Source organism: Bombina bombina, chromosome 6 (assembly GCF_027579735.1).
Source record: "Bombina bombina isolate aBomBom1 chromosome 6, aBomBom1.pri, whole genome shotgun sequence".
Classification (NCBI taxonomy): Eukaryota; Metazoa; Chordata; class Amphibia; order Anura; family Bombinatoridae; genus Bombina; species Bombina bombina.
The window spans coordinates 803,888,847-803,913,110 of record NC_069504.1 but is presented as its reverse complement, the minus strand read 5'-3'; the positions used below and the strand labels follow the sequence as shown (position 1 = coordinate 803,913,110).

At 39.5% G+C, this 24,264-nt stretch overlaps 1 protein-coding gene across 1 annotated transcript in view; it reads right to left on the bottom strand.

Annotated features, from left to right (window-relative positions):
* Nucleotides 1–5,888: 5,888 nt before the first annotated feature.
* Nucleotides 5,889–24,264, bottom strand: part of UBE2D4 (ubiquitin conjugating enzyme E2 D4 (putative)) — a 42,580-nt gene continuing 24,204 nt past the window's right edge. Inside the window, exon 7 of the mRNA XM_053718136.1 lies at nt 5,889–10,952. Coding sequence (XP_053574111.1) covers nt 10,907–10,952 — 46 coding nt within the window. The 3' untranslated portion in view covers nt 5,889–10,906. The remainder of the gene's footprint in view (nt 10,953–24,264) is intronic.

Here is a 24,264-nt window from a genome sequence, read left to right as displayed (position 1 = left end):
AACTTTACAACACTATCCATTACTAAATCCAGGGGCGAAACTATAGGGGGTGCAGAGGTCGCAATTGCAGTAATAGGGGGGTCAGACCATCTCACAGATTGTGAGACATATCATCTGATTCACATTTTATTTTCTGTGTTAAATGTTACAAAAAAAAGATATGTATCAAATTCCTTTTGGGGGGGCTTCTTAGATTCTTGCACCTGGGCCCTGTATTTTCTAGTTACGCCTCTGACTAAATCAATGTAATATTGTAATCAACCCCATTTTAAAGTTTACAATACTATACATATATACAATAAATGCAGACTTCTCATTTGAAAGCAGTACTGTGACTTCACTAAGTGTTCATAGGAGAAAAGAATAATCAAACTTTGCAACACCTTACCAGAGGACAGCCCCAACTTTTAAGGAAGGGAATTGCTGCCATGGATAGAAAAAGTATCTATGCAGTTTTTTTAATTGCCCCTTTGCATGCAGCATATATAAATAGGCATCAGTTTATACCTGAACAACATTTAAACAATATGCTTAGTAATTAAACGTTATTTGCTAAGGGTACAAGACAATGTACTTAAATATTATAATCAGAGAGGGTTTGCACTTAATTTTGTCCATGACTCAATCCACTGGAAAGATAAAGTTATCCAATGATAACTACAAATGATAGATGGTATATCTACTGGAGAATTGGTGACGGTTTCCTTTTTTAAAAAGTTACATTGTTGCTAAACTGTTGCTTACAATACACGCAGCACTTTGGAAGTAAGCTTATTGCTTTTGTCTGTACACAGCATTTCATATATGCACACTGGTATACTGGACTATACACCTGCTACAGCTTTAACATCGTTTGTGCATATGACAACTATGGAAGCCTCTGCTGTATTTTTAAAAAAAAAAAAAAAAAGTGCGCATTCTACCATCCATTAAGCTTGCTTTGTTGCTTCAAAAGGAACTTCTGTTTCTGGATATACCATCTATCATTTGACGTTATCATTGGATAACTTTATTTTTCCAGTGGATTGAGTCATGGACAAAATCAAGTGCAAACCCTATCTCTGATCATAATATTCAAGTACATTGTCTTGTACCCTTAGCAAATAACGTTTAATTACTAAGCATATTGTTTAAATGTTCAGGTATACACGGATGCCTATTTATATATGCTGCATGCAAAGGGGCAATTTAAAAAAACTGCATAGATCCTTTTTCTATCCATAGCAGCAATTTCCTTCCTTAAAAGTCGGGGCTGTCCTCTGGTAAGGTGTTGCAAAGTTTATTGATTATTCCTTTCTCCTATGAACACTTAGTGACGTCACAGTACTGCTTTCAAATGAGAAGTCTACATTTATTGTATATATGTATAGTATTGTAAACTTTAAAATATGGTTGATTACAATATTACATTGATTTATTAATGGATAGTGTTGCACAGTTTCTTTTGTGAGTGTCTCTATTGGATTATTTGCCATTAAGGTATTGCAAAAATCTATAAACTAAATCAATAAAAGGTTACGAGTGCTTGATTCCCTGTCTTTTTTATGATAAGTGGATCTCACTGGTAAATTAAGGGATTATCTATATTATTAAAACAATAACATTTTTAGCGTTTACTATCCCTTTAACCTATGTACAATCAAAACACAGTACTCGCCGGTCATAAATCGATCAAATGTGAGCAGGTCATACTGTGAGTGTGGGGTATGTTTATAACCTTGTTTTGTTTCTGAATATTATTGTCACTTTGAATAAACTATTTGGGTTATTTAGGACCAGCAATTATACATGTGGCTTTTACTTTATAGTATATAGTCATAGTATTTTTAACCATTTTTTTTTAAAAGTGGTGCAGTTTTCGATCAGAATAAATTAATGTAAAGGGAGAAACTTGTCAGCTTTGTCATAGAGAAACTTATACAATTTACAACTCAAGTTACTGTTCGCTTGAAGTATTTTCTTTATGAATCTCACAGTTGCCTGTGAAGTGAGTGTATGCTCACCAGAGCTGAGAGTTGTATTGTAAGGCGCAAATTAAAGTTTTAAGTCAATGGGATAGTCAATAGTAATCAAGTTGAGGGGAAGCGATAACAGATGAAGGGGGGGTCTTTAGATATTAAAAAGATGACCAATATGAGATACAGGATAGTCAATTGTTGACACAAAAGCAAGCAAGAAAGACGGCTATGGTCCAGCAAATCGGTTTCCTCAAACCAAATAAAGAAGGAAGCCTTGTTAAACCGTGTAAAAGACCTATTCTCTCTGGGAGTTATTGTTCCTGTCCCTCTAGCAGAACAGGGTCTAGGATTCAACTCAAATCTATTTTTGGTTCCCAAAAAGGAGGTATATTTTCAGCCCATTTTAGACCTAAAGTGTTTAAACAAATTCCTCAGGTTTCCATCCTTCAAGATGGAAACTATTTGTTCCATTCTCCCTTTGGCACAGGAAGGTCAGTTTACGACGACCATAGACCTGAAGGACGCATACCTTCATGTTCCCATACACAGGGAACACCATCAGTATCTTAGGTTTGCCTTTCTGGACAAACACTTCCAATTTGTTGCACTTCCTTTTAGTCTGGTCACGGCTCCCAGAATATTCACAAAGGTTCTGGGGGCTCTTGTCTGTGATCAGATCCCAGGGAATTGCTATAGTGCCTTATCTAGATGATATATTAGTTCAGGCGTCATCTTTTCAGACAGCCCAATCTCATACAAAGATGCTGTTGTTTTTTCTACGTTCCCATGGATGGAAGGTGAATTTAGAAAAAGTTATTTTTCCATCTACCAAAGTGTGTTTCTTAGGAACTATAATAGATTCCCTGTCCATGAAGAGCTTTCTGACGGAGGTCAGAAAAGGCAGGATTCTTGCTTCCTGCCTTTCTCTCCAGTCTGCTTTCCGTTCATCTGTGACCCAATGCATGGAGGTGATTGGTCTGATGAAGGCATCAATGGACATCATTTCTTTTGCTCGGTTCCATCTACGACCGTTGCAACTTTGTATGCTCTGTCAATGGAACGGAGATCATTCGGATTTAACTCAAAGGATAAATCTGGACTCTCTGACAAGAGACTCTCTCTCATAGTGGGTGTCACAGGAAAATCCGTCTCGGGCACTTGCTTTCTGAGAGCTTCTTGGGAAATTTTGACTACAAACACCAGCCTGTCTAGTTGGGGTGCCGTTTGGGGCCCTCTAGGGCCTGTGGTCTATTGAGGAGTCCTCTCTTCCCATAAACATTTTGGAGTTGAGAGACATCTTTAATGCCCTATTAGCGTGGCCTCAACTGGCGTTGGTCCGGTTTATAAGATTTCAATCGGACATCACCTCAGTAGCTTACATCAACCACCAGGGAGAACTCAGAGTTCCTTAGCCATGAAGGTGACTAATTCTGCTGTGGGCTGAAGCCTACAGTTGTCTCCCATCTGCCATCCACATTCCAGGAGTGGACAATTGGGAGGCAGATTTTCTGAGCAGACAGACTTTTCATCCAGGGGAGTGGGCTCTCCATCTTTTGTGTTCTCTCAGATAACCCTCAAGTGGATGGTTCCAGAGTTGGATCTAATGGCGTCCCGCCAAAACACCAAGGTTCCAAAGTACGGTTCAAGGTCAAGAGATCCTCAGGCTTTTCTGATAGATGCTCTAGCGGTTCCTTGGAGGTTTTCTCTGGCATATCTGTTACCTCCGTTTGCTCTCCTTCCACGAGTCATTGATCGTATCAAACATGAGAGTGCATCAGTGATCCTAATAGCTCCTGCATGGCCCCACAGGATATGGTTCGCGGATCTAGTGAGGATGTCTTCTCTACCTCCATGGAGGTTACCTCTGAGGAAAGACCTACTTCAGGGAGGGTCCTTTCCTCCATCCAAACCTAGATTCTCAGAAACTAACTGCGTGGAGATTGAACGCTTAGTTCTGTCTAAGCGTAGTTTTTCTGAAAAGGTAATTGATTCAAGATTTACCATAAGATATGGTGTAAATATCTCTTTATTAGTGTGATTCTAAGGGGTTCTCCTGGAGCCAGGTGAGGATTCCCCGGATTTTGTCTTTTCTTCAGGATGGACTGGAAAAGGGTTTATCGTCCGTTCTCTAAAGGGTCAAATTTCAGCGTTATCTATCCTTTTGCACAAACGTCTGGCTAATCTACCAGATGTTCAAGCCTTTGTACAGGCCCTGATTGGAACCAGGCCTGTGTTTAAACCGGTTGCTCCTCCATGGAGTCTTAATTTAGTGCTTAAGGTTTTACAGCAGACTCAGTTTGAGCCTATGCATGTTGATATAAAACGTTTATCCTGGAAGGTTTTGTTTCTTGTGGCCATTTCTTCCGCTCGCTGTCTCTCTGAGCTTTCAGCTCTGCAGTGCGATTCCCCTACCTTATTTTTCATGCTGATAAGGCGGTCCCTCGTACTAAATTGGGGTTTCTTCCTAAGGTAGTATCGGATTGAAACATTAATCAGGAAACTGTTGTTCCTTCTTTGTCCTGATCCTCAAAAGGAACATTTATGCATAACTTGGATTTTGTGCAGGCTCTAAAGTTTTACTTACAAGCTACTAATGATTTTAGGCATTCTTCTGCCCTGTTTGTTGTTTTCTCAGAAGGTCACTTTTACTACTGTCTCCTCGTCTTGGGCTTTCAAAAAATGAAGCTTCTGTGGAACAGATTTGCAAGGCAGCGTTATGGTCCTCTCTGCATACGTTTCCCAAATTCTACAAATTTGATACTTTTGCCTCGGCTGAGGCTTCTTTTGGAAGAAAGGTTCTTCAAACGGTGGTGCCTTCTGTTTAGGTCCTCCTGCCTTTTTACTCACTCCCTGTTCATTCTGTGTCCTCTAGCTCGGGTATTGGTTCCCACTAGTAATTGTAATGACATTGTGGACTCTTCATGTCATAGGAAAGAAAACTAAATTTATGCTTACCTGAAATTTATTTCCGGACATTGAGAGTCCACGACCCCGCCCTTTAATTATAATTCGGCAGGTTTTTTGTGTAAACTTCAGGCACCTTTTCACCCTTGTGCTTCCTTTCCATTTCCTTCGGCTGAATGACTGGGGGTTATGGGTAAGGCAATTACACTTAACAGCTTTGCTGGGGTGCTCTTTGCCTCCTCCTGCTGGCTAGGAGTTGAATATCCCACTAGTAATTGGAATGACGTCATGGACTCTCCATGTCCGGAAAGAAAGAAATTTATCAGGTAAGCATAAAGTTTGTTTTTATACAGAGACGCAAAAGGACTTGATTAGAAAACCCTGGGATCATTTATAGCCTAATTGTGCAATTCATCCAGCAGCAATACTCACAGGTTAGAGCTTCAAGGAGTCACTACAAAACTCCCCAACAATAGTAGAAAAATGTAAAAATGAAGCTCTCCAACATGCCAAAGTTTCAATGCTTTATTTTAGAGAGTGCAGAGTCAAACAGCCACGACGTTTCGGGGAGCCATGCCCCTTAATCATGTGGTCCCCGAAACGTCGTGGCTGTTTGACTCTGCACTCTCTAAAATAAAGCATTGAAACTTTGGCATGTTGGAGAGCTTCATTTTTACATTTTTCTATCATTTATAGCCTAAACACAGAAGGGGACCTAGAAACAAGCATTGTGGCATTATAAAGATTGAAAATGTAACCAATCACATGTTGCTCTCATTGTTATAGGTTGAGTCATGAATGTATAGCGTGGTGGTGGGGCTTTGATCCCCCAATTGTGTTCCTCTATCTCACTATGGTGAATTATTCCCACCACTTTGTGTTTGTGCATAAATATTAATCATACACACACACACGGATACATATACACACACAAGCAGATAAAAGCACCCCCACCACTCTCTCATTCCCCACTTGTACAGATACTCATCCTACTCGCACACTGCAGAAATTCAATATACATGTAAATTATCCTCAACAATGTATTTTGTTATTTGTCCAATAATAAATACATCAAACAACATTAATTAAAAAGAAAACTAAACAGACAGCAGACAAAGGTTATTTTAAAAACTTTTTTTTTTCCAGCACCAACTTTAAGAGTCACACTTTGGCAGATTTTTTTAATTTTTTTTTTAACTTGAGTAAATTGTATTATTGGAGGTGCTGCTAATCTTTTCACTGATAAAAATCCCATCAAGGCTTCAAGAAAGGGGAGTGGAAAATAAATTAGAAATATATTCACTCACACTGCACACTATATAAATCCATTGTTTGTAAAGGAAAACATTTTTAAACGCACATGCAAGGTTTTGTGTGGAAATTGGAAATCCTAAATCTTCCTGCACTAGGTTAAATTATCTGCCCAAGACTGTATTGATAAATGGTGCCGTAATGTTAGCATCTGCTAAACTCATGTCTAAAAAAATTAAAATTGTTTGGGTTATCATTTCTGTCACCTTTACACTATCAATTCAACTGCATACTCAAATTTGGTTGCTATAGTATACAGTTTTAGAAAATTATCCCTGAGGAAAACAAAATAAAAAAATGGGACTTTAAAAATATCCATATATTTTAATTTAAGCCAGATACAGGTTTCTCTGTACAGGCTGTTTAGGCCATCATCTTAAAAGGGCATCATACTCCAACATTTTATGCCGTCCATATGAAAGTGGTATTTAAACATGACTTTTTTTTAGCCTAAACAAATGTGTGGTAAAACCAGTTTAAACTAAAACTAATGCAGCAGTATCAGTTGTGTATTTTCTGCCAATGTTCATTGTACTTAGTGACAAATAGGCATTCGCAGTAAGTGCCTGTCAGCCAATATGCATTAGCTAAAAGTAGACAACTTATGTATGTGTATATATATATATATATATATATATATATATATATATATATATATATCTCTATCAGACAAAAATAATTTTTATATGTTTTACTGGTCTTTTTTATATGGATGGTAGAAAACAAATTAAGTACAATGTCCCTTTAAGGGGCAATATAATGAAGCAGAGGCTTGTTATAACGAAAACACAGACAGTATGTGCAGCATATGCAGCATGTGCTCAGGACTCATACATACACCCCATTATGAGGTAAGCTGGCATCCCTAGCAAAAGGACGATGACAGGTTTAGTCACCAACTGTATATATTTTTTCTTTCTAAGTTACATTGTAATGCAAAATTCACATGCTCTAAAATCATTGTAGCATACAAATTTAGCACTACTGACCCTGCAAGTCTGTGTTTGACCCCTGTAAATGTAATTAAACACATTGTTAGAGTACGGTTTGGGAGACACATACAACTGCTTGCCCCGATCAGGCACAGCCAGTGATTGGAGGAGTTGTGTGACTGCCAATGCTGATTGGCACACCAGCCTCGTCTGCCAAGGACCAGCAGTTTACTGCAAACCTTGAGCAGGATTTTGAGTGGTTAAACACATCGACTTGCAGGATCCCCCCTGTGTATATACGGATTGCTTGCATAAAAAAGCATGCACAAGGCACAACATTACCATATTTTGACAAACCACAGCTACATACATACAGAGACAAGGCTGTACTGTGTACAATATTGTTTTTAGACCTATTTCAGACACTGCTCCTAAAATACTGCATTTTTTTCTGCCATAGAGAACAGTCATGAATACAAATTATTTTATATATAAGCCTTTTGTATTAATTCACCTTGGTCAATGCTACAGAATGACAGACCTTTACTAATAAATTAATATAATTACTCACATATTTTAGGGTTGCCCCGGTGAAAGGATTTTGCACATGACACTATAAGATCACATAAAAACAATGCAACCATTAATACATATCTAAACATATTTAAAAACATGTATTACTTTAGAGAAAAAACATTTAGTTTTTTTTTTTTTTCTTATCAAATAAAATTGAAGCATGTCCAAATCATAAAATGTACATGATCTTACAATGTCATCTGCCAATTCCCTTTAAGTCACAGTTCCTTTAATAAGCAAAATGTATTTTACAGAATTCGGTTTAATGAATTGCAGACCATTCCAGCAGAAAAAGCTGTTAACCTGCTTGTCTTGGTTAATATTCACAAATCGTATTAATATTGAGAGTGCCATTTTGGCAATACAATCATTAAGTACAATTAATATAAAGACAGGCTGGTAAGTCATTGGCATGGGTAACTAAATTAGATACAAGTCAATCAGCAGAATCTATAAATAAGCAGAAAAAAAAACAAAACAACAAACAGTCGACAAAGGGTTAATGCCAATAAGCATAACGTTTGCTACTACTCTGTATAGTGATGCTGAGCATGATAGTTCTTGTTAAAGGGACACAGATGTCAAAATTAAACTTTCATGAGCATATTCTGTTATCAAAAATATGCTCAGGAGTGTTCATGTGCCTTTAGTACAATTTAGCAGCAGTGATGGGAACAATGTTTTTAATAGAGTGTTTAATATGCACACACTTGGGTCTACCTTAGTAAGCTCTAGTAAAGACCTACGATTCACAAATGATACCAAGAGAAAGAGGTACATTTAATACATTTTTTGTTTTTTAATTGAACAATCTGAATCACAAATGTTTAATTTTTTACTTCCATGTCCCTTTAACTAGATTATGGTTTACTCTGAAGCTGCTGCAACCCAGTAGTCTATTTTAAGATCACGAAGAAAAAAAACTATATGGATATCTCCTGCATTAATACAAAGATATCATGCACTTTATCAGTTATAAATACTCACCGTAACACAGTACGGGACACAAATTTCCATTAACACAATACCCACATCATTGCACTATGTGTTGTAGTCATTATCAACACGTAGATTAGTGGTTCGTCACCTTGACAGTGTGCAAACTACTTGTGTTATTAGCTTAAACATTCTAATATTAGCTTATTGATCCATTCTTTAACTGCAATACTTTAACTAATATTATGTGTGTGTGTGTGTGTGTGTGTGTGTGTATATACAAAATTTCTATTAGCATCCAGCAAGAAAATATATTAAAATAAACACATCCCAGTAGTGGGCGTTCACTGGGTCAGCCTCCTAGGGGACTAACAAATATGATTCTTGGGATCTGATACAAAAGCTAAGAACTACTGATATAGATTCTTTGTATCAGTATCTTCTACTTTGTGTTCCATGGAACTCTGGAATACAATTTTTTATGACTAGAGGTTGCATATGAATAAGGAGTTTTTCAATAGAAAATGATATCCAGAGATAAAGAAGAGTGTAACTAGTAGGTATTACCAATTCAAGGAAGATTGTGTAGTTCTGGGTAGCAGCTGTGCATTTATTTGTGGACTTTGTAGGGGTATTTTAGGGTTGTGGCAGGGGTTGGGGATTCTTGGGAGCCATTTTTGTTCTAGATGGGAAATTTGCATCACATTTTTTTGTTTAGTATAAAAAGAAATTTGAGGATCTTTGAGAGGGACTTGTTGTTCCTGTACTGGGTTCCAATACTTCTGAAGCACTAAACTGGTTTGAGATCATTGCTCTACATCATTATATAGTCCAGCATATTCTTTATTAGTGCGTAAAGACACACATCACTGTTACACAGTGTTGTTAGTCCATTATCATTGTACAGACACTCCATAGAGTATTCATTATCAATGTTAGTATAGTTAGCAGAAGCAGTAACATTGTTTGTAGCAAATAACATTATATAAAAAAGGAGCAAATTCACCCATGTTTTCTAAACAGAAGAGAAATAACTGTATTAAGCGGAAAATTGAACCCAGCGCTTTGCAGGGCCCTCCCATTATTCTGTAACGGAGACAGGACTATCCTGTCCCAGAATTCAAAGCATGAGGTAGGCTGGGACAGGGTAAGTCACAGTACTAACCCATCCAAAAATACCCCATATCTGCAGATGGACCACATACACATAGTTTGCTTCTGCAGTGTTAGAATGATCTGCAATCATCCGTACCTAAATCAGTGTAGGGAAATTGGGAATAATTAAGCCCTTGTGGCTAAATTAGCAAATCTATTTTGATATCCATAACAAACAAGTCAACCTACTTAATGTAAATTTAGTTTTAAATGGCAAATATACCCACCGGATCAAATAAAACGTAACAAAAAAAGGTAAATCATAGCTGGATCATTTCTTATATATGGTACTAGAAAAACAAAAAGTACCAGTACGTTTTTTAATTCATTATCCCACAGTACTGCAAAATGTTGTTTAATAATGCGTGAAATGTCTCAATTCTTAAATTTTCTGAGCAGCAACTGGTTTCAAGAAACCTATCTCCTTTAAGCATAAATATTGTATGCCTAAATATGTTAAAAAGAAAATGTATGTGTAGCAGTTCTGAACAGTACCAATTTTTTTTTTATCCCAGACTCCTTTATCCACTATGAGATGACACAAGTGGAGAAACAAATCAGCTTCCAAGTAACAGGTGCATGGTGAAGATGTCTACTAAGATCTGACTCCAAAATGCCATAACATGAAAAACGCCCTCTTGCAGTCTTCGCAAATGCTGTGCGTATGTCCCTCCTTTTAGAAACTAAAGAATTGCAAGTTATGCCATTCTGGTGACACGAAGAAGGGATTAGGAGGGGAGGAGGGGGCAAGGTCCTGTGATTCTCCCCGGACCAACTTCCATGACCTGAGTTATTTAAAGCAGCGTGTAAGTTGATATGAAGCTTGTTTAACACAGACCCAAGGAGGCTGGTTAGGGGAATTCAGTGCAGTGAAAGAGGGGCTAGGCTTGCAGTATTTGTAGGTAAAAGATAGCAGAAGGGTTCCAACACAGCAGCAGATTTCATAGGTGGGGGAGTCCTTTAAGTTCCTGGGTTATTCTTTTGATTTTTGGTTGACTGTTGTTGGTATATAAAAAAAAAAAAAAATGTGGGCGTGTTGGCACAAGAAGATAAGAGGAGCAGGAGTGTCTAACCTCTTTTGAGGAATTCTCCCCTCTCCAGTCTGTCAGTCTGGCTGTGCTACTAGAAAGACCATTACATTGCATATTTCTGTGTCCATTCCCTTGCTAGTCTGTTATATCTGCAGAAGAGAGAGAGAGAGAAAGTGTGAAGGGAATACATTTTGAGAGCCATAACATATAAAAACTGCGACAGGGGTGGTGAACCTTGGCATGCCCTAGCTGGCACATACAACAATATTGTCATGCTGTGCAGCCCTTGGGTTACCTCTATACTGACCAATGGTAGCCTCCCTTTTTTTTATGATCTCAAATCTGACCATGCACTCAAAAAGGTTTGCCTTCCCCTGCTCTATCACATAAGGGTGTCAACTGCAGCTATGTCTATTAACCCATTCATATCTGTATGTCTGACCCTACTGTCATCTGACAACAAGCTGTAGAGACAAGCTATTTGTAAGCTCTTTGGGAAACCAGAAGCACTGCTAAAAATATTTGATTGTAGTAAGGCCACATGAGAACATATGGTTTTGTTTCCCTAATACAATTGTGAACAACACTGCACGCGCAAACACATGCACGAAGGTTCAGCTCACTACTAACACCGCCTATATGCGGTGCTGAACGGATATGCAAAAACACACCAACATTGATGTGAAATCTACAATGGCATATTTAATAAAAGCCACAACAGCATGAGATGTACTTAAAGTTTACAATCACTTTAATGTTTAAGTATTTGCTGGCTGGTATATAAAATTACTATAAAAAACAGGGGCACTTTCATTGATTACATTTTTTTTTTTTTTTTTTTTTTTAAGACTCTTCATTTCTAAAATATTTACCATTTACAGATGGTAAACATTGCGCCGTTCCTCAGCCCGCATCTTCTACTTTATTTAGCCGAGTGATGATGAATCCGACTTTATCCAATCATTGCATGCCCCACTTGGCGTCCAGCTCGTGGGAAATGCAACGATTAAATAAAGTCTGTTTATTCACCGCTCAGCTATCTAAAATAGGAGATGCGGGCGGAGGAATGGCGCAATGTTTACCATCTCTAAATGGTAGTTTTTTTTGTTTTGTTTTTTAAGACGCTTCATTTCTAAAAAATTTACCATTTCGATATGGTAAACATTGCACCATTCCTCCGCCCGCATCTTCTACTTTAGTTAGCTGAGCGATGACTAATCTAGCTTCATGCAATTGTTGTGTGCCCCACAAGCTGGACGCCAAGTGGAGCACGCAACGATTGGATGAAGTTGGATTCATCAATGCTCAGCTAAATAAAGTAGAAGATGTGGTCTGAGGAACGGCGCAATGTTTACCATCTCGAAATATTTTAGAAATGTAGCGTCTTAAAAAAAAATCAATGATAGTGTCCTTGTTTTTTATAGTAATTTTATATACTAGCCAGCAAATACTTAAAGTGAATGTCAACTTTCATGATAAAGTGCCCGTTTTTTAAAAAAACTATTAAAAACAGGGGCACTTTAATTCATGAAAGTTTACATTGCACCAGATTTTACAAATACTTACCTTCTCCTGAAACGCCGGATCGCCGATCCCACACCTGCAGCTCCTCTGTACTGGTTCTCTCCAATCACAGCTTCCCCCCATTCATCTGGTGAGGCCAAGCCGTGATTGGAGGAAGCCGGTTTCGTCATTGCTGTGTAAGTACAGCAGGAAGAAGCAGGTGAGGTGGGGGGGGGGGGGAATCGGCGATCCAGCATTTCAGGAGAAGGTAAGTATTTGTAAAATCCGTAGAATGTAAACTTTCATGAATTAAAGTGTCCCTGTTTTTAATAGTTTTTTTAAAAACTGGGCACGTTATCATAAAAGTTGACATGCACTTTAAGGTTTACAATCCCTTTAAAGGAACAGTAAATGGTTATATATAAAAGCAAAAAGAAATAAAACAGTCAGTACCTCGCATCTATAAAAGGACATACAGTATGCAGTTGCTATATTTATTTAAAAAATAAACAAAATAAAAATGTATCATACTTTTTAAAGGGCCAGTATAAACACCTTGCAAATACAATACATTTCTGTTGTGTTGCTATAGAATACCATATCAGGCAAACATATTTTGAAAAAAAATTTACATTTTTACTGCAAATTTTTTTTAAAAGTAGCCAAACTCCCCTATTTTATTTGAAGAATCCAATCTGAGCTTGAGTCAGCAGACAAAAAGGCTAGCCTATGTCATAATCAGGGTGGATAAAAATCAATGAAAAACATGATTTAAATAGATTTAAAATTGATCTTACCGTCTAGTGATTTAAATCAAATCCACCCTCGTCATAATAATAATGTTAGTATAAAATGCAGTTGTTATAAGTTAAAACCAATGAGGGACAGATATGTAACAAGGTAAGCCTTGTCCGCAGGATGCACTTCAAATTCAAGACAAGACTGACTACTTCTAAAAGGCAAAATAATTTAAGCACTTTCTGTCACTTTAAACTACAGAACAGGAACAGCAAATAAATCATGAAAGTATATTGCAAGTTTTTTTTTTTTTATTGCCAATAGCTGAGAAGTTAAATTTTTTAACCTTGTCACACACACACCTGCTCCTGTATTTTAGGTCTGAGGTAGCTGTTGCTTATGACCGCAGCAATGCTTTTCAAAGTGTTTGTGCTTAAAGGGACATAAAGCCCCAAAACTCTTTCATGATTCAGATAGAGCATACAATTTTAAACAACTTTCCAATTTACTTCTATTATATAATTCTTTGTTTTCTAGTTATTTTTTGTTGAAAAGCTGGAAGGTAGGCTCATGAGTTTTGTAACAATGTTAAACATTAGCAAGAGCACTAGATGGCAGCACTATTTCCTGTCATGTAGTGCCTCCGGCATGTGCATGCTACCTACCTCGGTATCTCTTCAACAAAGAATAACATGAGAACAAAGCAAATTTGAAACTTTTTTAAAATTGTATTCTTTATCAGAATAATGGAATAATTCTTTTGGGTTTCATGTCCCTTTAAGAGACATTAAAAATCTATTGCTTTAGCGTAAAAAACTTAAATTATGCTTACCTGATAATTTTCTTTTCTTCTGACGGGAAGAGTCCACAGCTGCATTCATTACTTTTGGGAATTCAGAACCTGGCCACCAGGAGGAAGCAAAGACACCCCAGCCAAAGGCTTAAATACCTACCCCACTTCCCTTTTCCCCCAGTCATTCTGCTGAGGGAACAAGGAACAGTAGGAGAAATATCAGGGTGAAAAAGGTGCCAGAAGAAACAAAAAATACGGCCGCCCCATATGAACAACGCGGGCGGGGAGCTGTGGACTCTTCCCGTCAGAAGAAAAGAAAATTATCAGGTAAGCATAATTTAAGTTTTTCTTCTTATACGGTAGGAATCTTCAGCTGCATTCATTACTTTTGGGAAAACAATACCCAAGCTATAGAGGACACTGAATACAAAACGGGTGGGTACAAAAGGCAGCCCCTTCTGAGGGCACCACAGCCTAAAACCCAAAACTCCTGACAGAAAAAAACTGCTTCACTAGAAGCCAAAGGACAAAAAGGAAAAAAGGCTGAGATAACTGCCCAACAGTTAAAACCAGCAAGGCCCTTGCTAGAGACCGCTCAGGATATTAGACTCGACAGAGCCAAAAGCCTTTGAGGAGACTAAGTCCCTCAGGCACGCAGCCCGCAATAATAAACTCATCAGATATCTGAATATGCTCCTCTAAACTATAGGCATCCTGCTGCAAATAAGGACTTAACGACCACAGGTCGCCACCCTAGCTATGAAAACGCACAGGATCTTCTTCAGTACAGGACATAACCTTTCCAAAAAGGGACAGGAAAGGAAGGAACCGAACCCAGAACCCGGTAGAGAAAACTACCTACCGAGGAGGGATCCACCGCAAAGCTTCTCCTTTAAAGAAGGTTTACAATAACTATGGTAAGCGGCTAAGATCAACAGATCAGACAGATCCCTGACTCTTGCTCCAGTAACTGACCCAGCACAAAAGTGACTGATAATGTCCGAAGGACTTAGGGAGTAAAAGTACCCTGAATCATAATGATCTGCAGGAAGGAAAAAGGGAGGGATTCAGTACCCCCAAAGAGCTTGGGCTTCATAACCCAGACACAGCCCCCTTCCTGAAGACGCACGTCACTCGCAAAAGGAGACCCTCTACTGGAACTACCATAAAAGCATGGCACAAGAAATCCATCCCTTTACACTGACATCCCGCATGCCAGGCAGGGGGAACAACCCCACTAAACAGAGGGATAAAAAGTACCTCCAAGCACCAGGCGAACACTAAGGAATGTCAAATTCACCCCCAAATGGAGGGAAAGCGAAGCCAGACTTAATAGCTCACTAGCACACAATCAAGGTGCAAATGACTGCAGTTGGTTTCAAACTGCAAACCTTATACTCCTTAGACAGCTAAGCTAATGATCAGGCTACTACAGCGGGACTGAAGCGTAAAGCTGTAGACGAGCTCAAAGGACATTACCGAAAGAAAAACCATCCGGCCACTAAGGCCGGCCCAGTAAGAAGTCTAAATCTCCCTGCAAGAGAGAAAAAAAAATACGCCCGTAGGAACAGAAGACGTCCCGGAACCGGGAAACTGGGACGTCCCGATCAGTCCTAAGGGATCTGGATACAGACCCCCAAAATTCCAGTCAAAGACAGGACAAACAGACCCGAGCACCCGAAAAATCGGAGCCGGTTTAAAAATTTAACCCCTGAGGAACCACTAGGTTACCCCATCCGGAGTAGACTTTGCACCACAGGCGACGCAATCACAGTCATAGCCAAGACACCTTGGACACTGAGAGCTAAGGACATCCCCAGCAGGATACAACTCCCAACATAAAGGGTGATAGGCATTGGTGAAGCCCCGCAGCCACTTCGGAAGGCCTTAAAGGGATACTAACCCCACATTTTTATCTTTCATGATTCAGATAGAGCATGCAATTTTAAGCAACTTTCTAATTTATTCCTATTATCAATTTTTCTGTGTTCTCATGTTATCTTGATTTGAAAAAGCAGTAATAAAAGGTTAGGAGCCAGCCCCTTTTTAGTTCAGCACCTTGGTAGAGCTTGCTGATTGGTTTGCTACATTTAGCCACAAATCAGCAAGTGCTACCCAGGTGCTGAACAAAAAATGGTCCGGCTCTAAAGTTTACAGTACTGCTTTTTCAAATCAAGATAGCATGAGAACAAAGAAAAAATGATAATAGGAGTAAATTAGAAAGGTGCTTAAAATCTCATGCTCTATCTGAATCATGAAAGAAAAAAATTGGATTTAGTATCCCTTTAAGGCTCTAGGGACAATTTCCACTAAGTCCAAAGACTAAGTAACGTATGAAAAAACAGACAACTCTGTTTAGGAATGCTAGCGGTTATCAGAATCACAAGAACATGAGAAAACAAGAGCTTTTCCTGGGTTCGAGCCCACAACCTCCTGCTTCAGGTGCGGTGGAGCTAACCACTATGCCACATCTCCCTTAGAAACTGGGTAGAGAAGCTAACAAAAGTCTCTAAGATCCTCAGGATCCACTTCCCTGACACCCATACAGTTTGAGGACTGAAGAAGGAGCATGTATCCTAGCCCCTGGCGGGAGAAAACCCACAAACGCCTAAAGCAGGGACGACACAGGAAAAAGGGGGAGACAATCTATCTGTAAATCTACCAAAAATATGGGAGCAGACAAGATCCCGGAAGAAGAATAACCAAAAGGCTTTACCTTTCAGAAACAGATGACCCGTAGCCAACCCCCAGGAGACAAAAAAGCCCATCAACCTCAACCCGAAGGAAGAGATACCGTCATCAAGGAAAACAGATTCCAAGAGAAGAAACTCAAAACAACAGACGAGGAACATCGCCCAGATTGAACCCTAGTAGGATCCGCTCTGGGCCCCCACCCATGAGGAACAGGACAGTAAGGACCGAGTACAATCCCCTGATGCCCCACCCAAAGGCAGAACGAGAACCAGCCTGATATGGGCAGAGCTCAAAAAAATTTATAGAAGGTTCACTTCATAAAAACTCTTAGCAAAAGCAAAGCATTATTCAATCTGAAGAGACACCGAGAGAGCAACTCACCACCCAGCCAGGTCAGCCGGATACACCGGCACCACGTGGATGATATAGACTGCAAGGAACAGAGAGATAGCGCCCTATCAGGACCAGCCTGCTACGTAGGGCAGTAAAAACTTACCTAGGCCACAGAAAATTTGAGACCCCGAGAGGAATCGATAAAAGGATTTAGAGACATAACAATGTACTAACACCTTAACATGTGACTTCTGCGGAAGTGCCCAAGCGACCACAAAATCGCTAGTATCAAATTCCAGAGAAGAAATATTTCAAAAACGGAAAAATAACAGACATGAGCTTCTTAAAAAATAAAGAAAATACATTCTTACCGGATCAAATAAGAAGAGGGCAGCACCCGCAGATGGACACCCAAGAAGAGTGGGTACACCAACAGGACCAGCCAATCAGAGACTCCATTCTTCCAAAGCTCAGAAGTGGAATAAGATACTCAAAAAGAAAAGAAAATAGGAGACGAGGAGATTAACTTCATCCCCACACGTTTAACCCAGCTTGCCGTCTGGAACAGAAGACCGAGGATCCCTCAACTTATTAGTACTGGGATCCTCCAGCACCTCCAAAACATGCCGTAGCAGGACACAAAGGCGCGCCAGTCTATAACGAAAAACATAATTTATGTAAGAACTTACCTGATAAATTCATTTCTTTCATATTAGCAAGAGTCCATGAGCTAGTGACGTATGGGATATACATTCCTACCAGGAGGGGCAAAGTTTCCCAAACCTTAAAATGCCTATAAATACACCCCTCACCACACCCACAATTCAGTTTAACGAATAGCCAAGAAGTGGGGTGATAAGAAAAAAGTGCGAAAGCATATAAAATAAGGAATTGGAATAATTGTGCTTTATACAAAAAAATCATAACCACCACAAAAAAGGGCGGGCCTCATGGACTCTTGCTAATATGAAAGAAATGAATTTATCAGGTAAGTTCTTACATAAATTATGTTTTCTTTCATGTAATTAGCAAGAGTCCATGAGCTAGTGACGTATGGGATAATGACTACCCAAGATGTGGATCTTTCCACACAAGAGTCACTAGAGAGGGAGGGATAAAATAAAGACAGCCAATTCCTGCTGAAAATAATCCACACCCAAAATAAAGTTTAATGAAAAACATAAGCAGAAGATTCAAACTGAAACCGCTGCCTGAAGTACTTTTCTACCAAAAACTGCTTCAGAAGAAGAAAATACAACAAAATGGTAGAATTTGGTAAAAGTATGCAAAGAGGACCAAGTTGCCGCTTTGCAAATCTGATCAACCGAAGCTTCATTCCTAAACGCCCAGGAAGTAGAAACTGACCTAGTAGAATGAGCTGTAATCCTATGAGGCGGAGTCTTACCCGACTCAACATAGGCAAGATGAATTAAAGATTTCAACCAAGATGCCAAAGAAATGGCAGAAGTTTTCTGGCCTTTCTAAAACCGGAAAAGATAACAAATAAACTAGAAGTCTTTCGGAAAGACTTAGTAGCTTCAACATAATATTTCAAAGCTCTAATAACATCCAAAGAATGCAACGATTTCTCCTTAGAATTCTTAGGATTAGGACATAATGAAGGAACCACAATGTCTCTACTAATGTTGTTGGAATTCACAACTTAGGTAAAAATTCAAAAGAAGTTCGCAACACCGCCTTATCCTGATGAAAAATCAGAAAAGGAGACTCACAAGAAAGAGCAGATAATTCAGAAACTCTTCTGGCAGAAGAGATGGCCAAAAGGAACAAAACTTTCCAAGAAAGTAATTTAATATCCAATGAATGCATAGGTTCAAATGGAGGAGCTTGAAGAGCCCCCAGAACCAAATTCAAACTCCAAGGAGGAGAAATTGACTTAATGACAGGCTTTATACGAACCAAAGCTTGTACAAAACAATGAATATCAGGAAGAATAGCAATCTTTCTGTGAAAAAGAACAGAAAGAGCAGAGATTTGACCTTTCAAGGAACTTGCGGACAAACCCTTATCTAAACCATCCTGAAGAAACTGTAATATTCTCGGTATTCTAAAAGAATGCCAAGAAAAATGATGAGAAAGACACCAAGAAATATAAGTCTTCCAGACTCTATAATATATCTCTCTGGATACAGATTTACGAGCCTGTAACATAGTATTAATCACAGAGTCAGAGAAACCTCTTTGACCAAGAATCAAGCGTTCAATCTCCATACCTTTAAATTTAAGGATTTCAGATCCTGATGGAAAAAAGGACCTTGAGACAAAAGGTCTGGTCTTAACGGAAGAGTCCACGGTTGGCAAGAGGCCATCCGGACAAGATCCGCATACCAAAACCTGTGAGGCCATGCCGGAGCTACCAGCAGAACAAACGAGCATTCCTTCAGAATCTTGGAGATTACTCTTGGAAGAAGAACTAGAGGCGGAAAGATATAGGCAGGATGATACTTCCAAGGAAGTGATAATGCATCCACTGCCTCCGCCTGAGGATCCCGGGATCTAGACAGATACCTGGGAAGTTTCTTGTTTAGATGAGAAGCCATCAGATCTATTTCTGGAAGTTCCCACATTTGAACAATCTGAAGAAATACCTCTGGGTGAAGAGACCATTCGCCCGGATGCAACGTTTGGCGACTGAGATAATCCGCTTTCCAATTGTCCATACCTGGGATATGAACCGCAGAGATTAGACAGGAGCTGGATTCCGCCCAAACCAAAATTCGAGATACTTCTTTCATAGCCAGAGGACTGTGAGTCCCTCCTTGATGATTGATGTATGCCACAGTTGTGACATTGTCTATCTGAAAACAAATGAACAACTCTCTCTTCAGAAGAGGCCAAGACTGAAGAGCTCTGAAAATTGCACGGAGTTCCAAAATATTGATCGGAAATCTCACCTCCTGAGATTCCCAAACCCCTTGTGCCGTCAGATACCCCCACACAGCTCCCCAACCTGTAAGACTTGCATCTGTTGAGATTATAGTCCAGGTTGGAAGAACAAAGAAGCCCCCTGAACTAAACGAAGGTGATCTGTCCACCATGTCAGAGAGTGTCGTAAAATCGGTTTAAAGATATTAATTGAGATATCTTTGAGTAATCCCTGCACCATTGGTTCAGCATACAGAGCTGAAGAGGTCGCATGTGAAAACGAGCAAAGGAGATCGCATCTGATGCGGCAGTCCTAAGACCCAACATTTCCATGCATAAGGCTACCAAAGGGAATGATTGTGACTGAAGGTTTTGACAAGCTGATATCAATGTTAAACTTCTCTTGTCTGACAAGGACAGAGTCATAGACACTGAATTTATCTAGAAACCTAAAAAGGTTACCCTTGTCTGAGGAATCAATGAACTGATTGGTAAATTGATCCTCCAACCATGAACTTGAAGAAACAACACAAGTCGATTCGTATGAGATTCTTCGAAAATGAGAAGACTGAGCAAGTACCAAGATATCGTCCAAATAAGGAAATACCAAAACCCTATTCTCTGATTACAGAAAGAAGGGCACCGAGAACCTTGGAAAAAAATTCTTGGAACTGAGGCTAGGCCAAACGGTAGAGCCACAAAACTGGTAATGCTTGTCTAAAAAGAGAATCTCAGACACTAAAAGTGATCTGGATGAATCGGAATATGCAGATACACATCCTGTAAATCTATTGTAGACATATAATGCCCTTGCTAAACAAAAGGCAGGATAGTCCTACAGTAACCATCTTGAATGTTGGTATCCTAACATAACGATTCAATAATGATAGATCCGGAACTGGTCTGAAGGAATTGACCTTCTTTGGTACAATGAAGAGATAAAATAAAACCCCAGCCCCTGTTCCAGAACTGGAACTGGCATAAATACTCCAGCCAACTCTAGATCTGAAACACATTTCAGAAATGCTGAGCCTTTGCTGTGTTAACTGGGACACGGGAAAGAAAAGAATCTCTTAGCAGGAGGCCTTAACTTGAAGCCAATTCTGTACCTTTCTGAAACAATGTTTCTGAAACCAGAGATTAAGAACGGAATTGATCCAAATTTCTTTGAAGAAAACGTAATCTGCCCCATACCAGCTGAGCTGGAATAAGGGCCGCACCTTCATAGGTACTTAGGAGCTGGCTATAGGTTTCTATAAGGCTTGGATATATTCCAAACTGGAAATAGTTTCCAAACTGATACCGCTCCTGAGGATGAAGGATCAGGCTTTTGTTCCTTGTTGTGAGGAAAGGAACGAAAATGATTATTTACCCTGGAAAGAAAGGGAAAGCAAAGTTGACTTAGAAGACATGTCAGCATTCCAAGTTTAATCCATAAAGCTTTTCTAGCTAAAATAGCTAGAGACATATACCTGACATCAACTCTAATGATATCAAAAGATGGTATCACCAATAAAATTATTAGCATGTTATAGAATAATAATAATGCTATAAAATTATGATCTGTTACTTGTTGCGCTAAAGCTTCTAACCAAAAAGTTGAAGCTGCAGCAACATCCGCTAAAAATATAGCAGGTCTAAGAAGATTACCTGAACATAAGTAAGCTTTTCTTAGAAAGGATTCAATTTTCCTATCTAAAGGATCCTTAAATGAAGTACTATCTGCCGTAGGAATAGTAGTACATTAGCAGGAGTAGAGACAGCCCCATAACCTTAGGGATTTTTGTCCCAAAAAACTCTAATCTGTCAGATGGCACAGGATATAATTGCTTAAACGTCTAGAAGGAGTAAATAAATTACCCAAATTATTCCATTCCCTGGAAATTACTTCAGAAATAGCATCAGGGAGATAAAACACTTCTGGAATAACTACAGGAGATTTAAAAACCTTATTTAAACGTTTACATTTAGTATCAAGAGGACCAGAATCCTCTATTTCTAATGCAAATAACACTTCTTTAAGTAAAGAACGAATAAATTCCATCTTGAACAAATACAAAGATTTATCAGCATCTGAACCAGAAGAACCATTATCAGTATCAGAATGATGATGTTCATTTAAAAATTCATCTGAAAAAAGAGAAGTTTTAAAAGACTTTTATGTATACTAGAAGGAGAAATAACAGACATAGCCTTCTTAATGGATTTAAAAAATAAAATCTCTTATGTTATCAGGAACACTCTGAAAATTAGATGTTGACGGAACAGCAACAGGTAATGTAACAGTACTAAAGGAAATTTTATCTGCATTAACAAGTTTGTCATGACATGCAATACAAATAACAGCTGGAGAAACAGATACCAAAAGTTTATAGCAGATACACTTAGCTTGGTAGCTCCAGCACTGTGCAGTGATTTTCCTGAAGTATCTTCTGACTCAGTTGCAACGTGGAACATCTTGCAATATGTAAAAGAAAAAAACAACATATAAAGCAAAATTGATCAAATTCCTTAAATGACAGTTTCAGGAATGGGAAAAAAATGCCAGTGAACAAGCTTCTAGTAACCAGAAGCAATAAATAATGAGACTTAAATAATGTGGAGACAAAAATGACGCCCATATTTTTTAGCGCCAAAAAAGACGCCCACATTATTTGGCGCCTAAATGCTTTTGGTGCCAAAAATGACGCCACATCCGGGACGCCGACATTTTTGACGCAAAAAAACGTCAAAAAAATGACGCAACTTCCGGCGACACGTATGACGCCGGAAACAGAAAAAAAATTTTGCGCCAAAAAAGTCCGCGCCAAGAATGACGCAATAAAATGAAGCATTTTCTGCCACTCTCCTCACATCCCTCTGACATTCACTGCACGCTGAGAGGAAAACCGGGCTCCAACTTGCTGCAGAGCGCATATCAACGTAGAATCTAGCACAAACTTACTTCACCACCTCCATCGGAGGCAAAGTTTGTAAAACTGAATTGTGGGTGTGGTGTATTTATAGGCATTTTAAGGTTTGGGAAACTTTGCCCCTCCTGGTAGGAATGTATATCCCATACGTCACTAGCTCATGGACTCTTGCTAATTACATGAAAGAAAGCAAGACTTACCTCCGCCGGCGTAACTGATGACCCCGAGGGTTGGGCCCCTGAAGCTTCAGAGTCAACCACTTCCCCAGATGGCTGATCTGACCCAGACAATCCCACGCCTGACGAGCCCCAGTTAGCATAAGTATCTCAGCAACACCTCTTCTGAAAGATGTAAATGCGCCAGGGCCATAGATATGTCCATGCGGAACCGTGCAGTAACCTCTGGAGGAAACAAGCCGCCTTCCAGAGAAGCGGTATCGGCATTAGGGACACCTGTTTGCTTAGTCAAAGAAGGTTCATGGGGACGCGCCTCACGGGACATGGGATCCTCAGGGGCAGATGGCTCGATGGACTAAGTCCCCTGTATCGGGAGAAGAGAGCACTGTAAAGCAGCATTCGGAACATAACTGATAGGCATTGATTACCGGGCCATTTCATACTCCTTTACAAGTAGAAGAATCTGAATCAGAGACATCCATCTCCAAAAAAATCAGAATCCTCCATAACTTGGTATATATAAATTATGTATAGAAAAATAAAAACTGGCACCTGAAACCCCAATGGTTGGGGCACTCACCACCTCCTGAGACCCAGACAGCAAGCAAAACAGACTCTCTCCGTCGCCACGCGGTCAGGAATACGGAAATGGAACACAGAGGCATGACCACACCTTGTCACAAGGTGCACCATGCAGGCCATAGAAAAGCGCGCCAAGGCCTCCAAGGGCTGCGCAGCCTGACAAGAAAAGGCTGTTATTTTCCAATCTAGCCATGAGCCCAAGTAACACTACACATTAGCAGACAGAATCACATAAATAACATGATTAAAGTCCCCCCTGTTCAATAACAGGCAATATTACCCCTTGATTCCTTATAAAGATAAAAGGAGTCCCACTGAGACCCTGACTTTTCTTCGTTTACATTACTTATTCACATCATCGAAGTAAAATAAAAACGATCTTACCGGAATCAACGCCGTGGAACAGGAACACGGCCCTTCAAGTGTGACAGATAGTAGCCTCGCCTCTGACATGGACTTGAGAGAAAAAAGCAAGTAGCCAAACTCGTCAACGCCGATTGCTAAGGAGCTGTTAACATGAGTCGGGATGGTTTCGGTGAAAGACTCTCCCTGCATCTCTGGACTCTAACATTCATCCATGCTATCACTGAGAGGCTGACAGGATTACTTAAAACTCCAGTCCCATTTTAAAGAGAACTACCCTCCATAAGAGACTATATAATTAAATCTTCCGACACTTCTCTGCCAACCTACTGTGACGAAAGGCAAAAGAATGACTGGGGGATGAGGGAAGTGGGGGAGGTATCTAAGCCTTTGGCTGGGGTGTCTTTGCCTGCTCCTGGGGGCCAGGATCTGAATTCCCAAAAGTAATGAATGCAGCTGTGGACTCTCCCCGTTTAAGAAG